The following is a 15,014-nucleotide window of genomic DNA, read 5'->3' as shown; positions in this document are numbered from 1 at the left end:
AGAAGTACATATGTTAGTGCATTCTACTTCTACTAGTAACTTTTACATGACATTTAAAAAAATATCAAAAATTAACCAAAGTGTACCGATACCAAAGAGAAATCGACATGATTGAGACGGTTTCGGAAAGTCTAATTTTGGTTATACATAACAGCTTGTTTGGATGGTTGTTACCCATTGTACTGTACCGTATTGTTACTTTAAATACAATATTTGTTTTGATTGTTACTTAAATTTTATTGTATCGTATCGTTAAATCCATCGTTACATAACGACGAAATGTGCCATTTTATGTAACGACCGATTTGGTGTGGTCGCGTCGTTACCTTATCTTTTCTCTCAATCTCACCCTTTATTATTATTAAATTATTTTATTTTATCATTTACCCTACTTTTTTATATAGTAATTTTACCTTGTATCATAATTTTTCTTTAAAATATTGCAAGTTTATTCTCCATATTGTTGGTGCGTGATATCATGAAACAATGACAAACGACACAATCTATCCAAACATTGTATTTATCAAACGATACAGTACAATACAATACAGTACGATACGATACATTATGAAACGATGCGTAACAACCATCCAAACAAGTTGTAAGAGAATAACCGAAAAATTAGTATGGTACAAATTTTACAATATAATCGGCTGAACTGAAATATTGACACCCCTAATGTGAGTAATACAGCTAGCTAAAAATTTTATTCCGGCATAATTACCATTTTTTTTCTTTTAGGCATTTGTCAAAATATACTGACCTAATTTATAATTTAAAGTTACAACAGACAGAAAATCCTGTAAAAATAACTTGCATGTAGAGATGGCAAAATGGTTTTAAAAAATAATTATCCACCCATATTATCCATTAAAAATGGGTTGGATAATGAACTTTTTAAAAACGGATAAAATATGGATAAGAATTATATTTTTCACTTAGAAAATGTATAATCAATGGATAACTAATGCGTTTAACTTTTACATTTATAAAGTCTCAAATTAGGGGTTTCTCAAGTTTCGGAGACTGAGAATTCTCCCAAAAGTGATCATATTCAAGAAGCCATGAATAATATAAATATCGGCTAAATAATTTATCTATTTTTGTATTATTCATTTTTTATCCACTCATATTCGACCCGACCTGATCCGACCCAACCCGACCCGGCCCGCCCGTTTGGCAGCCTTACAGTTACATATTTTTGAAAGATTCATACAAGGTAAACTGATTTCGCACAAGTATAGCATGATGAGCCCAATTTAGAGTAGCTCCGGATGAAAGGGGAATATGGGTATTAAAAAAAGGAATTTCTCAAGGCTTTACTAGAGGGCTAAAATGGGGGTATTTGCATCTATACCTGTTTTTTGTGTCACATTTTAACTTGTGACCGCTTTGCAAAAAAAATTACAAGTATACCCACTTTTTTGCATAACTTCAGCATACGGGGCTGAAGTAATAAAAGCAATCACGCAAAACTTCAGAATTCTAGTAGACGGGCCTGAAGTACCAAGTGTGCTGAAGTTTTTGTTTTATAACTGGCGAACTTCAGCTCTAGAGCTGAAGTTTTTATTTTTGTAACTGGCGAGCTGAAGTTTTTGTTTTGTAACTGGCGAACTTCAGATCTAGAGCTGAAGTTATTTAGTTAATCTAGATACTAATAACTCCTTTGATTATCCTTCGTGTTGATGAGTATTGTCTTCTCCGGATTGTGCCGTGTCTTCTCATGTGAGAAATAAGCTCCTTTTGTTCCATCTGTTTCGCTAAGTTAGGACTCATATTCTGTGAAAAATATGAATATTGGTATTTTTAATTTACATTTAAATGTCAAGTTTATGTTGTTCCATTTAGAAGGATATCCAGTTGTAATGGATCCAATATATCTTTTACTTAGCTGAGATTCTCCTGTATATAATTCGAGAGAGTTGCAAAGCAAGGAGGGGGATAAAGGGGGCTGAAGTTATTTAAAAAGTGGGTACAAGTTAAAAGTTTTTTTAAAAACTGGGTATAGGTTAAATGGGGGCGATCAAATAGGGCGCCCCGTGTAATTTTTACGCTGAAATGCTCCATATTAAGAGCCCGTTTGGACATTAAAAAAATTCTTTTTTCCAAAAAAAATTTACTTTTTTTCAAAATCAGCGTTTGTTCATAAAATTTCTAATTTTCACTTGAAGATGCATTTTGAAAATTTTCGAAAATTTGAAAAACTTTAAAAAGCTGTTTTTCAAAATTTTCACTCAGATCAGTCACAAACTTCAAAAACAACCCAAACTTAAATTTATGTCCAAACATGTAACAGCCCAGCCCGCTAGTGATATTGTCCGCTCTGGGCCCTAGGCCCTCACGGGTTTAAAACGCGTCACTAGGGTCTAAGGCTTGTTACCTTATATACCCAGCATCCCTCTTGTGTTTTGCCGATGTAGGACTATGTCTAAAGCCTGGGGTGTTACATATACCCCTCTTATGGACTCAGCGTCTTCGCTGAAGTTTGCCCCATCGCATGGGATTTGCCTAGGCTCAGCACTGAGGTTTGCCCCGCCTAACCGGGATTTGCCTAAACTCAGTTGAACTCTGACCCACCATCGGCAACGCTGATACAAGAGTGGATCTGATACCATCTGTAACAGCCCAGCCCGCTAGTGATATTGTCCGCTCTGTGCCTTAGGCCCTCACGGGTTTAAAACGCGTCACTAGGGTCTAAGGCTTGTTAACTTATATACCCAGCATCCCTCTTATGTTTTGCCGATGTAGGACTCTGCCTAGAGCCTGGGGTGTTACAAAACACAACTTCAAATTTCAAATACCATTTTTACTTTAAAAACAAAAAAAATCAACCATTTTTTGGAATGTTACAATTATTATGTCCAAACGCCTACTAAGAAATTCTTCATTCCGGTGACTCAAAAAAATCAAAAGAATTATCTTCCAAAAAAAGAGTAACTTTATTTCTTCAAACATTATCTTTTTCAAAATCCGTGTGTTAGTTTTTTTGCCACAAAAGTGACAATTAAAGATTTTTTTTCATTAAATTTATCTCTTTATTTCTTCTTTTTTAATTATTAGATTTTTCCAAAAATTCAATCCGTTTGTTTATGCTTGTAAGTTTCTTGGGACTTCTCATACAGAAGTCAGACTTGCGAGCTGTAAAGCACACGCAAGCGTGCATTAGTATATGTTACAATAGAGTTTTCGTAGAAATTTCATTCACACAAAACCCTGAATTTTCTTTTAGTGTCAATATCAACAATTCTGTGTCCTAAATCTTAATCTAAAAGAGTCAAGATCCTTCTTTTACGTAATGGAGTAATTAGTCACGGAATTACAAGTGTTTATACATTTGAGTAAATCATGATATTGACTGATGATAACAGATGCAGTACAGTGAATACGTAAAAGAATTTTAAGAGAAAGTACTAGAATTTAGCCATATATAGTCTCGAAATATAACGTGAGATGCTTTATTTCTGTTAGTTTTTGAGAATGTTTAGTCCTTTTAATATTTATGGGTTAGTCTTTTGTCGTCAATCAGGATTAATAATTATCCTTATTTTACGTAATGGTACCTTTGTTTTTCTTCTATTTACATCAAACAGCAAACAGTATGCATACATTTTAATTTTCAAGTCTGTACTAACCCAAGCAACCTCGTGTTTAAGGAAATCTGTACTAATAAACTATTAGCAGACCATTTTTGAAATACTCATCCCACTGGAATGTTCCTATACGAATAATTAATTATTAATCCTGATTGAATCTTTTACAAGCACATAGATTTGGTCCTTACTGTAAAATGTTACAGTTTCTATAGTTATCTAGAAATAGAAGATAAAATGTTTCGACTAAAAAATAAAAATAATAATACAAAAAGAGGAGATAAATGAGAGGCAAATCGCAGTATCACGAATTGAAGAAAGAAAGGATATGGTCCTGATATTTTTATTTTTTTTCCACTGTGTAATATTCATACCAAAATATTAGGATAGAGATCCATCAGTGTTGACTACAATGTATAAAAAAGGAAAAGAACTGTTTCCAAATCACAATACTGAATTTGCAGGTCTTCTTTAGACATTGAGAAATTTGACACTCAAGGAATGAAGAAATTCAGATAGATGGCACTGTATTGTGTCCTCGAATTGTCACAATCAGATGCAGAAATTAAAGAAAAGTGAAGATAAGAATGAGCAAGAGTATAATACAAGGAAGTTAAAAATCTTAATCTTGCTGTCTTAATTTATTTAAAGTAGTTTGGTATCTGTTTTGGACTATTTTGTATCTGATGTCAACTTGATCAAGTAATCTTGAGTTTTGAGAAATCATAAACTACAAATTTGACAAGTATTTTTTTAGCAAGATATGGAATTATGCCTACATGTAGTTGTTTTATACATCTCTATAGTCATATGCTTGATTAATGAATATTCATGCACTGAGTTTCTTTAGTAGTGTTTAAACTATTAGAGATACAATAGATACCTACGCCCAAATGGCAATTACTTTCAAGTAGAAACTAATAGCATGTTTGGCCAGCAAAAATCAACTTATTTTATTAAGTACTTTTTCTCAAAAGTGATTTTCTCATAAGTACTTTTGGTGAGAAGCAGTTTGTGTTTGGCTAATTAATTTAAAAAACACTTCTGAGCAGCAATTAATGTTTGGCCAAGCTTTTAAAAACTACTTCTAAGTGTATTTTTCTCAAAAGTGCTTTTCAAAAAAATCTTTTTGGAGAAAAACTAATTTTTTCTGCTTCTCCAAACTACTTCTGCTTCTTCTCAAAAGCACTTTTTTTTTCTTCCAAAAGCTTGGCCAAACACGTCAACTTTGAAAAAAAAGTATTCTAGGATTAGAGAAGCTTGGCCAAACATGCTATAAGAAAATCTTTAAAATTTGCCATTGAAGTAGACTCGGGGGCGGCCCTTCCATAAAGCAAGTAAAGCAACTGCTTTAGGCCCCACATTTGTGGAGGCCCCATTTTTTGTTACACCTAATAGGTTATGTATAAGTTTAAAAAAATTATAAAGTGAAAAAATTTGATTTCTTGAAGAAGGATATGAAACTGCTATGATTTCCGCCAACGAAATTGCACTTGAAATGAATATCAAACCCGAATTTTCTAACAAACGTGTGATATATAGGAAGTGAGAATTTGATGAGAATGTTGATAATGAAATCTCAATATCTTTCGAAGAGTCCTTTAGAGTTGATAACTTTTATACATAACAGACAAGGCTATTTTTTCCCTTCAAAATAGATTTAAACAATTCAAAGCGTATGGAAATATTTTTAATTTTCTATTTAGCGGTAAAAACTAAGATCACTAGATGATGGAAATTTGAAAAAATATAGAATGTTCCTTAAAGCATAATAATCAATTCGATATTGATGGTTTAGATTTATTTTCTAAATTAAAAGGATCAAGAAAAATAGTACAATTAGAAGATGAAGTAGCAGTTTAATTGATACACTCAATCAAATATAAATATTTTGTTCTTTTCCAAATGTCTATATTGCTTATGAAATAATGTTAATACTCTTATTACCATTACTTCGGCGGAAAGAAGTTGTCAAAACTAAAATTGCTAAAATCTTACCTAACATCAACAATGTCTCAAGAAAGATTAAATGGATTAGCTATATTGTCAACTGAAAAATACTTATTAAGAGCTATTGATTATAAGAAAATTATTAATTACTTTGTATCTAAGAAAAGTTAAAAAAAAATAAACTTCAAATAAATAAATAAATTTTAAAAAGTTAAGGCGCCTCATAAAATTTGGCTTTAGGCCACAAAATTCGTCGGGCCGCCCCTGAGTAAACTTATATTTAGAAAGCAAAATTACCTCCCTTCATATACAATGGAACTGAGACTTTCCCCTCTTATACTTATTTTTCCATCAACATACCAAATTGACTAATGCAATTTGAATAGATTCAGTTAAATTTATTTCTACAATCAAAACTAATCTAAGTTTATACAACATAAAAATAACTCAGCATCTAAACTACAAGGGATGCAGTTTCCTTACAACACAATGATCTCTTTGTTTCTGTAACTTTCGTCAAAAGATAGGGAAAAATACTGATCTAGCTAGCAAGATTTCTAAAAGCTGGAAAATGAATGGGTGCTCACTCTATCATTATGAATAATTTACAGGATGTAATTCTACAAGTGCCATAGAGCACAGAGCTATTGACGAGCCCTGCCGAAGAAATGTTCTATTTGCAAGCATCCTTGAGACTGGACATTACTTGCTTTCGTGCCAAATTTGCATCTCTTTACTAAGGTTGTACTTTCCTTATTGTCCTGCTCAGGAAGTAAAGAACAAAAAATAAACTTCCACATTCAAACATTAACCCTTTCATTGACAGTTCCAAAATAGAAAATATATATATTAGGTGTTTAAGATGCTCTAAACAAGCATACATAACAAAAGGAACAATGCATGACCAAGAAGCAGAGGATCTAGTTATAAACGCAAATGCAGAAATTGCTTACCCGCAAAGAACTACTTGGGTACCATCACAAGAAAGTATTTTCCAACAAAAGTCGCAAAGATGGTTAGAAGTTAGACCGCATGCGTCCTAAGATACTACTACAATCTAGGTCTTTTATTTCCAGGCCTCTGTAGTTGAGCTCACAAAGGTTTAAGCAATCATAAGCTGTTGGATAATAACTAAATTGTCCTCCCATTCTCTTCTTATATTCTGGAACTCTTAACACTTTGGCTGAGGTGTGACACCCCAGCACCCAAGATGAGAATTTAGAAAAAAGCAGACTGCTCTTTAACTACTTAAATTACTTTAACTTCAACCACGACATATAAGTAATACCAATTGGCAAACTCAGATCATCTCTGTGAAAACTTGAACAGCCTAGTAACACTAAAATTTTGCATACCGTTAGACATTAATCTGAAAGCGTCCATGTCAGAGTAGCAGAAACAGCTTTAATGTTATAAAATTAAAGAGCAACATTGCTGTAAAGGAATGTGGAGATAAATCTTTACCATATAATAAGAAAGGTATTTGCTCATAAACCAAGAGGTAACAATACTGAACACTTCACAATTACAATATTTACTCAACATGTATACAGCATTGCATCACTGAGAATTTAGTTATGTAGACTGAATGGTATGCTTCTTGATAAATGTGTCATAGATATCTGGAAACAGCATGGTTTAAACCAAATATGAAGGTTTCTACCAGAAAAGAGCTTATTAATAGACAAATAATTAGTACTAATAAAAGTCTACCTTTCTTCTCAAATTCCGAGAAGTATGATTTACCAATTGAGAAATGAAATCTAGATAAACCAAATTATTAGGAAGTTGATACAAAGGCAGACAGCATTCACGCAGGGTCCAAGGAAGGGCCGCATCCAAGAGGTGTGATGTAGGCAACCCGCCCTAATACTGTATTACTCATATTAATCAATACTTCAACAAGGAACTAAGAAGAGTGGCTTGCTTGTTGGGGGAGGTAACAAAACGAAGTAGAGAGGAGGCAATGTATGTTGTAAAAATATTGTATGGAGAATAAGAATTAGCTTGAAGCGTGTCAAGGACACTGTCCTTAAGGATATTTCGCCCACACAATGATAAATAAAATTAGGCGTATCCCCAGGATTCAACAAGATGTTCTAGTATAAACTAGGAGCAGAAACAACAAAGATTAATCAAAAGAAAACCCATCACAATAAAAGAATATGAGAAGAAAAGTTTTTACTTTTTCACACTTTTCTAAAATGAACACAAGACTATATATATAGCCCAAAATAGAATGCATCAGATTATTAAGAAACAAATGTTATCATAGTAAATGAACAAGTTTTTAAATGTCATGAAAATATCAATAACATTAAGACTAGTAAATTGTCATTTACTTTTGTCACAATAACGTTCAAGATTAAAGACCATTAAGACTTTTGAAATGAAAGAAACGTTAGCCATTATGACTATTAAGAAAGGTCAAAACCAACTTTTTCAAAACTAACTTTTGGTAACTGAAATATCAACGATATATAGCCATTCAAAATTAATAAAGACATTGAAGTCAAAATTATTTATATTTTATGTTACATATAATAAATATATTCAAATTGATTAGTATAATAAAGACCTATTAATATAATATTAAAAGAATGAACCTAGACATCAATTTAAATATTTCTTTTTGAGTTATCAAAATTATTTTTCTAACAATCCCCCCATTATATGAAATTAATGGCAAAAACTTCTAGAGCACTTGTGAAATTTCTAGGGATTGTTAGAAAAATAATTTTGATAACTCAAAAAGAAATATTCAAATTGATGTCTAGGTTCATTTTTTTAATATTATATTAATGGATCTTTATTATACTAATCAATTTGAATATATTTTATTGTATGTAACAAAAATTTGAATAGTTTTGACTTCAATGTCTTTATTAACTTTGAATGGCTATATACCATTGATATTTACCTTACCAAAAGTAGACCTTGACCTTTCTTAATAGCCTTAACGGCTAGCGTTTCTTTCATTTCAAAAGCCTTAATGGCCTTTAATTCGTGAACGTTATTGTGACAAAAGTAACTGACAATTTACTAGTCTTAATGCAATTGATATTTTCATGACATTTAAAAACGTTTTCATTTACTAATGATAATGTTTGTTTCTTAATAATCAGATGCATTCTATTTTGGACTATATATGTGTTCATTTTAGAAAAGTGTGAAAAGGTAGAAAAAGTAAACAATTTTCTTCTCATATTCTTTTATTCTGTTGGGTTTTCTTTTGATTAATCTTTGTTGTTTCTGCTCCTAGTTTATACTAGAAGAGCTTGTTAAATCTTGGGGGATACGCCTAATTTTATTTATCACTGTGTGAGCAAAACATCCTTAAGGACAGTGTCCTTGACACGCCTCAAGCTAATTCTTATTCTCCGTACAATATTTTTACAACAACGTAGAGCATGATTTCATATAAAAGGAGCATTGATAAATGCACCTAATTAGGATCTCAAAAATAAGAAATAGAGAACAAAAATTCAATAAAATAACGAAAATTTCTTTTTTTCCCAAAATGCAACCCAAGGTAAGAAAAGATGATATAGCAGATCCTCCTAGAGGAATAGTAAGTGTTGAAGATGAGAGAGAATGCTACTCAAGGTTATGACGCTGACATCTCATGCTGAATTATGGGAAAGATCCACAGTGGACTCTGCAGACAGCTTACTAAGTAAAGCTACTTAATTTGAATACAACGACAGAAAGTAGGAGAAACAACTGCACATTAACATTTGTAAGTCAAAGGATGAGTAAAACCCACCAATGAGGCCTGATTTATTGATCGCAGAACTTTAATCCTGCCACCTCTGCCATCAGCTCCCACAGAAATCAAATCACCAGAATTTGCATTTGATTTTTGCAACCCTGCAGATCTCTTGTTCTGCACCTTCTTACACCATTTTCCCAAATGCCAATTGGTTCCATCAGGACCTAATAATCCACCGGAGAAGCAGTTGTCTCCTGAAAATTTTATACTTACAATGTCAAAGAACCTAATAGTGAGGATTCATATAGCTGACCCCAGCTAAATTGTGATTGAGACATAGTTATTATAAAGTCAGAATCTGAGTCATGAGGTAATTTTCTTTTCGATTAAAGAATAAGAGTGATTTTCATGACCTACCTAGAGAAAAGTAGGAGCAGAGGGTCAATAAAACTAGGGGCAATTCATATCTAAAATTGAATTAAAATTCAGGGATAAATCAAGTTATAAAGGCTTTGCTAAGAAGTGAACAAGATAATTTGTTAACGGATAATCAATGCAACTCCTAGCCATATAAACAACTGAAGATTTTTCCAGCTCGTCAATATCAGAGAGAGAGAGAGAGACCTGGTTCGGCAAGTAAAGCTGGCGATGAAGTCTCTTTTCTGATGTGAAATGAGGGCTGACGCTTCATAGAGTCATCTAGAGGGAGAAAATCATCGTCATCAAGAATAGTTACAGGTGACATGTTTACTGTGCTCCTCTTGCCACAACTCCTTGAGCCTGAGAGTTCATCCTTGCTATCTGATACCTGCACTTGAGTTCCACCGCCAGTCTTTGAAGTTGCCTCCAACCTTGACAAAACACTATCATTGACTGCCTTCTTATGGTCAATTGGTAGACTCAGTTTTTGATTTGATACGTCATGCACATAACTGGAAGTCTCCGAAATGCCTGTATCCTTATTTTTCTGGAAAGAGTTTTTCTCCTGATTATCTTGATCAAGACTACTAGCTATTATATAATCTGCTGTACCTTTTTCACTTGCATCATTAGACATAAGCTTTCTTTTTTTCTGTGGACTAGAATCATGACCAGAGCCAGTGAACTGATGCAAATCTACTTCTGCCTCAACAAGCGTCTTTTTCTGATTTTCATGAGGGCACCTGTCAGCTTTCAGTTCTTTACTATAACCTTTTCCAGAATCAACATCAAATTTCTTGGAAACTCTCAAAGTTCTCAAAATTCTATTGTCCCTTCCTTCAACAGCCATCTCAAGCTCTTGGACTGTTGCCTATTAATAGTAGCACACTGAAGCATCTTTGAAGCTCAAAATGAGATTAACATAATTGGATCGAGGACATCAAGCACTTACCTTGAGCTTATCTATCTTCTCTAGAGCCTTCCCAAGTTTACTAAGAGAACGAGCCTCTCCCCTCCCAAGAGTGTTGCATTTGGTCATCAATTCTTTGTAACTCCTGCCAGAGCACACAATTATAGCATCAAACATATAATTTGAAGACAAAGACTGCTAATGTGCCAGATAGAAACAGGTCACTTTAATTTACCATAAATACAGCTCAAAGGACTGGAAAATAACTTTACCGTGTAAAAGTTAGCTTTTTACGAAAAAGATTACTCTTTTTCTAAATCTTAACCACAATACTTTTTCTTGATAGATCAAAATTTCGGCCATATTACTTTACAGGCATTGTCCTAATAGCAGTCCAAAGACAAGTGAGCAACATACAACATACTCCATCCAAATTTATCTTCTTAATAGGCGGCCTTATCTTGAAGAAAATAACAAAATTCTATAATACTAGTCTGCATCTCTATGTAACAAAAGGTTGACAACTGCAATTACCTACAGAGCAGACGGAAGCCATTATTTATTCAGAAATAGCACTAATTTCAGAGATTTATAGCATGACATATTGTGTAAACTTTAATTTTGCACTTTGTGATAAGCTTTATTCCAACTTCCTTTCAGACTACCAATCCTTGGGCTATTAAGATTCCTATGATAAACAAGGCTTTTAGTAGAGATTCTAGGTTCATGAAACTTATTTTTTAACACATTGACCTTTTTCATATGCTACACATCGCATATCCCTAGTATCCTGTCAATTATGACTTGCCTGAGCTCAAGAGAAAACTCAAAATATGGCACTCAGTATATTTCAGTTTTTCCCATGGTAATCAATTACCAACGAAGATATCTACAGATCTGCTGATAACACAAAAATTTCTAGAGCAAAGTGTTGCATTACTAGATAGCAGAAATAATTTGTATAGCCTGATGTTGGGATTAAATTAATTTCATAAATAAAAGCAACTCTAAGTATAAAACTTTTACTTGTTACGCATGACCAGTGACTTCTTCAAGACGTCAATCGTCTCTTTACTGTTGGCCTCATTGCCCAATGAAGCAAGCTTCAAGACCTCTTCTTCGCCCAAGTTCACATCACAAACTCTAAAGACAAGAACCATAAATGAGAAGTCATAACAAATTGTAGTACAACAAAATAGGATAAATTATTGTTGCCCTTAATATAATCCACTTACAGCTTGAGTGCTGCGAGCTCCTTAGCTAGGGCCATATTTCTTTCTTGATGTCTTCTGCATTCCAAGGTTGATTGATCCAGCTCCTGCAACATAAATTTCCGCAAAGCATAAAGGCAATTAGTGCCATGCCAAATGTACTTGCAACAAATCAAGAGGCAAAACATCTACCTGAGATTTTAGATGAAGCAGCTGTTGAATTGATGTCTTCTGTTTTTTAGCTTCATTCTTTAGAGATACTTCTACTTTCAACTGCTCTTTGCAGGTGAACAACTGAAAATTTTAAGAAGCATGATTTGGAAGCAGACATTCTTAAGAACGCTCAACTGTACTAGATAAGCACCAGCAATCACCACAGGGCATTTCTCAAACTTGTTCTATTTCCTCGCAAGAAATATTTTGGTTTTGGGCAGAGTATGACCTTTTTAGAACATTAGCCTAATAATAATTGATAATGGAACAACTCCAAAAATGAAATATTACATTTCTAATCTTTTTTGAGTCAGAACAAGATACCTAAATCCATTCTCATTTCACGAATAAAAGTATAGTGAATAGCATAACCAGTATGCAACTCCAAACTTTGTATACTGCAAACTAAAAGCAACCAAAACAGAAAAAAGATAACCTATTTACCTCAAGATTAACTTCTTTGAGATCTTTCTGTTGCTGTTCCAGAGTAGAAGCCAGTTTTAAAACTTTCCCCTCCAACCTTTTAACCTCATCGCGCAATTCGCAAGGACTCCCCTCAAGGTCATGTGATGGTTGGGAGAAACTAGGATCATTTGGATCACCAACTGATTGGAAATAAAGCCTGTTTGTGTTTTTCTCCGTACAAGTCTGTTTGCAAACTGGACAGTTCTTCTTCTTTCCATTTGTACAATACTCAAACCATTGCTGAAGACTGGTTTTTACAACCATAACATGTCAGAGACAGAAACAACTGTATCAAAGACACAAGGAAAATCCCTATAGTTCTATCCAGATAGACAAGTAGAGGATTCAAAATCATGAGTCAATAAGTATAAAGTACCCTTGCACCCACTCCACCCTATGGCATTGGTGAGTAATATAACACACACACACACACCTGCTGGCAAAGTTCTGCATCCACCCTATAGAAGGACATTTTCATAGGACAGTAGACCTGACCATAATAACATTGAAGCAAATGAATTTATTCATGCAAATGAACTCCTGGAAGAATATTCATAACAAGTACAATTTTAGGTAAAGCCAGAAGCCGAACTAAGATTTCAGCTTTATGGGTTCTGAATTTTAACGATGATTTTAAGTGCTTTTAATTGGGTTCTAAATTTAATATTTGTACATACTTAATAAAAAAATTTAGTATAAATACATTGTTTGAGCAAAAATTATTGGGTTCAATCTGAGCAAAAGTTATTGGGTTAGTCGAACCCATTTCTAGGCTCCTAGCTCCACCCCTGGGTAAAGCAATGATAGTTAGCCAAGTACAATCCAAACGATGGATACCTAATACAAGATATTTTCAATTTCAAACTAAGTACAATTCAAACCAGGAATACACAATACAAGTTTTCATATATTTTCAAATTTAATCAAGGAAACCAATACAAGTCTTAAAAAAAATCAATCTTTAACCAAGTACAATAGAAACCAATGATACCCAGTAGGCCAATACAAGTGTTCAAATATTTTCAATTCTTAACCAATTAAAAACCTAACCAAGCTATGCTAAATACAAGTCTTGTGCAAAAAGTATCCGTTTAGGTAAATAAATGAGCTTTACCCAGAGTATATTCCAAACCAAGAATACTCATTCAAAGCTTTCAAACATTTTCAATTTTAAACTAATTACAGCCCAAAACAAGAATGCCCAAATACAAGTCTACAAATAATTTTTACTTTTATAAACAGCAGACTACAAACCAAGGATACCCAATACAAGACTTCAAATATTTTCAATTCTTAACTAACTAAAAATCCAAAACAAGGTTACCCAATTAAAATCTTGAAATCTTTTCACAAATACAAAGAGTGTATATAACGGACTAACCAAAGCTCGTGAAAGACATGGCCGCAAAGAGAAATGGATTGAAGGTCTTCGACTATAGGTTTGAGATCCTCATAGCAGATTGAGCAAATGGTCTTGGCAAATGTGTTGCCTCCCGCCATCGCTAGCAGCTCTTTACTCCTCTATTCGCTTTTCAGATGTTTGGAAAAATATTGAGTTTTGAAGAAAAGGAGTTGGAATGTGGTGAGCGGGAAGAAGAGGGAAAGTTGAATTGGGGCAATTTGGAGAGTTTTTAAGTCCGTTTCAGTAGCTTAGCTATTGGAGCCAGGTCTTACTTTTCCCTCTATGCCTAAGGAAATTGACAAAAAGGTCAATTAATAAGAGTATGACTTTTTTTGTTGGAAACTATAAAAAGAAAGATTTAATTTATAGGTACTGTCATTATACAAAATTCCTTACGCTATTATTTTAATCTGTAATAGCTGATTAATTGCTATTTTTGGATATAAATTAATATTTGTCAAGAGATTTATCTATAATTACTTAATAAATAATAATAATAATAATAATATGATTGTGTAGATATTTTTAAAAGTCTCAGCAAAATAGAATTTAAACTCTAAAAATATGTATATTACTACTTATTATTAATTTTTTTAAGGGAATCGTATTAGAAACAGATGAATCCAACTCTCAAATATAATTATAGGACCAAAACAAAATTTGAGACAGACAGAGTATTAGTTATCTTCGTTTTTCTTTGGGGATATTCAGGGTATTTTTTTTATTAATTTGTATTTATTATAATGTTATGAAACAATAAATTTTATGTAACAGAAAACAAAAATAGAAAAACGGAAGTAAAGCAGAATCTCGAAATAATCAAAACAAAATCTGAAAATAAATTTCGAAATGAAATCGAGCTCACTGAACGCACAGTGTATCTTTAAGGAAATTATTCCTCTCAAGTACCCGAGTTGTTGAAATATTATCCTCCCAGGATATAACGATTTAACTCACCAGAGTAACGGTACCTAAAACACTAGTGAATTGCAAACCACTTAATGATTGTAAATCACACTAAAATTTATTTGTGCAAGTGAAAAAGAAGTTCAGAAAATTCCATAAGGAAAAACTATGGGATCAAGGCGAATTTACAACCATTTTTTGGCATTGTTTCTGAAAATTTGCAACCTTTCAGAAA

General features: G+C 33.1%; 1 protein-coding gene across 2 annotated transcripts; it reads right to left on the bottom strand.

The window, feature by feature from the left end:
- Nucleotides 1–5,904: 5,904 nt before the first annotated feature.
- Nucleotides 5,905–14,142, bottom strand: LOC104230164 (uncharacterized). Of its 2 annotated transcripts, XM_070169897.1 has the most exons (10): nt 13,853–13,937; nt 12,905–12,961; nt 12,451–12,718; nt 11,986–12,087; nt 11,818–11,900; nt 11,609–11,725; nt 10,625–10,727; nt 9,877–10,543; nt 9,307–9,506; nt 5,905–6,301 (listed from the first exon to the last, which is right to left on the bottom strand). In XM_070169897.1, exons 2-10 carry the CDS (start codon nt 12,922–12,924, stop codon nt 6,185–6,187), a joined length of 1,677 nt encoding a protein of 558 aa, XP_070025998.1. In that variant the 5' UTR covers nt 12,925–12,961; nt 13,853–13,937; the 3' UTR covers nt 5,905–6,184. The 2 variants fall into 2 exon arrangements, with proteins under 2 accessions (XP_070025998.1, XP_009781203.1); XM_009782901.2 differs by lacking the exon at nt 12,905–12,961 and having other exon boundaries at nt 13,853–14,142.
- Nucleotides 14,143–15,014: the final 872 nt, after the last annotated feature.

Source organism: Nicotiana sylvestris, chromosome 1 (assembly GCF_000393655.2).
Source record: "Nicotiana sylvestris chromosome 1, ASM39365v2, whole genome shotgun sequence".
Taxonomy (NCBI): domain Eukaryota; kingdom Viridiplantae; phylum Streptophyta; class Magnoliopsida; order Solanales; family Solanaceae; genus Nicotiana; species Nicotiana sylvestris.
The sequence above is the reverse complement of the archived record's forward strand: the minus strand, read 5'-3'. Positions and strand labels throughout refer to the sequence as shown.

Coding starts and splice junctions, on each gene's coding strand:
- LOC104230164 (XM_009782901.2), bottom strand. CDS start 13,971: ATGGCGGGAGGCAACACATTTGCCAAGACCATTTGCTCAATCTGCTAT. Junction 11,901..11,985: donor TGCTTCATCTAAAATCTCAG/GTAGATGTTTTG, acceptor TTTATGTTGCAG/GAGCTGGATCAATCAACCTT. Junction 9,507..9,876: donor AGCTTTACTTGCCGAACCAG/GTCTCTCTCTCT, acceptor TAAAATTTTCAG/GAGACAACTGCTTCTCCGGT.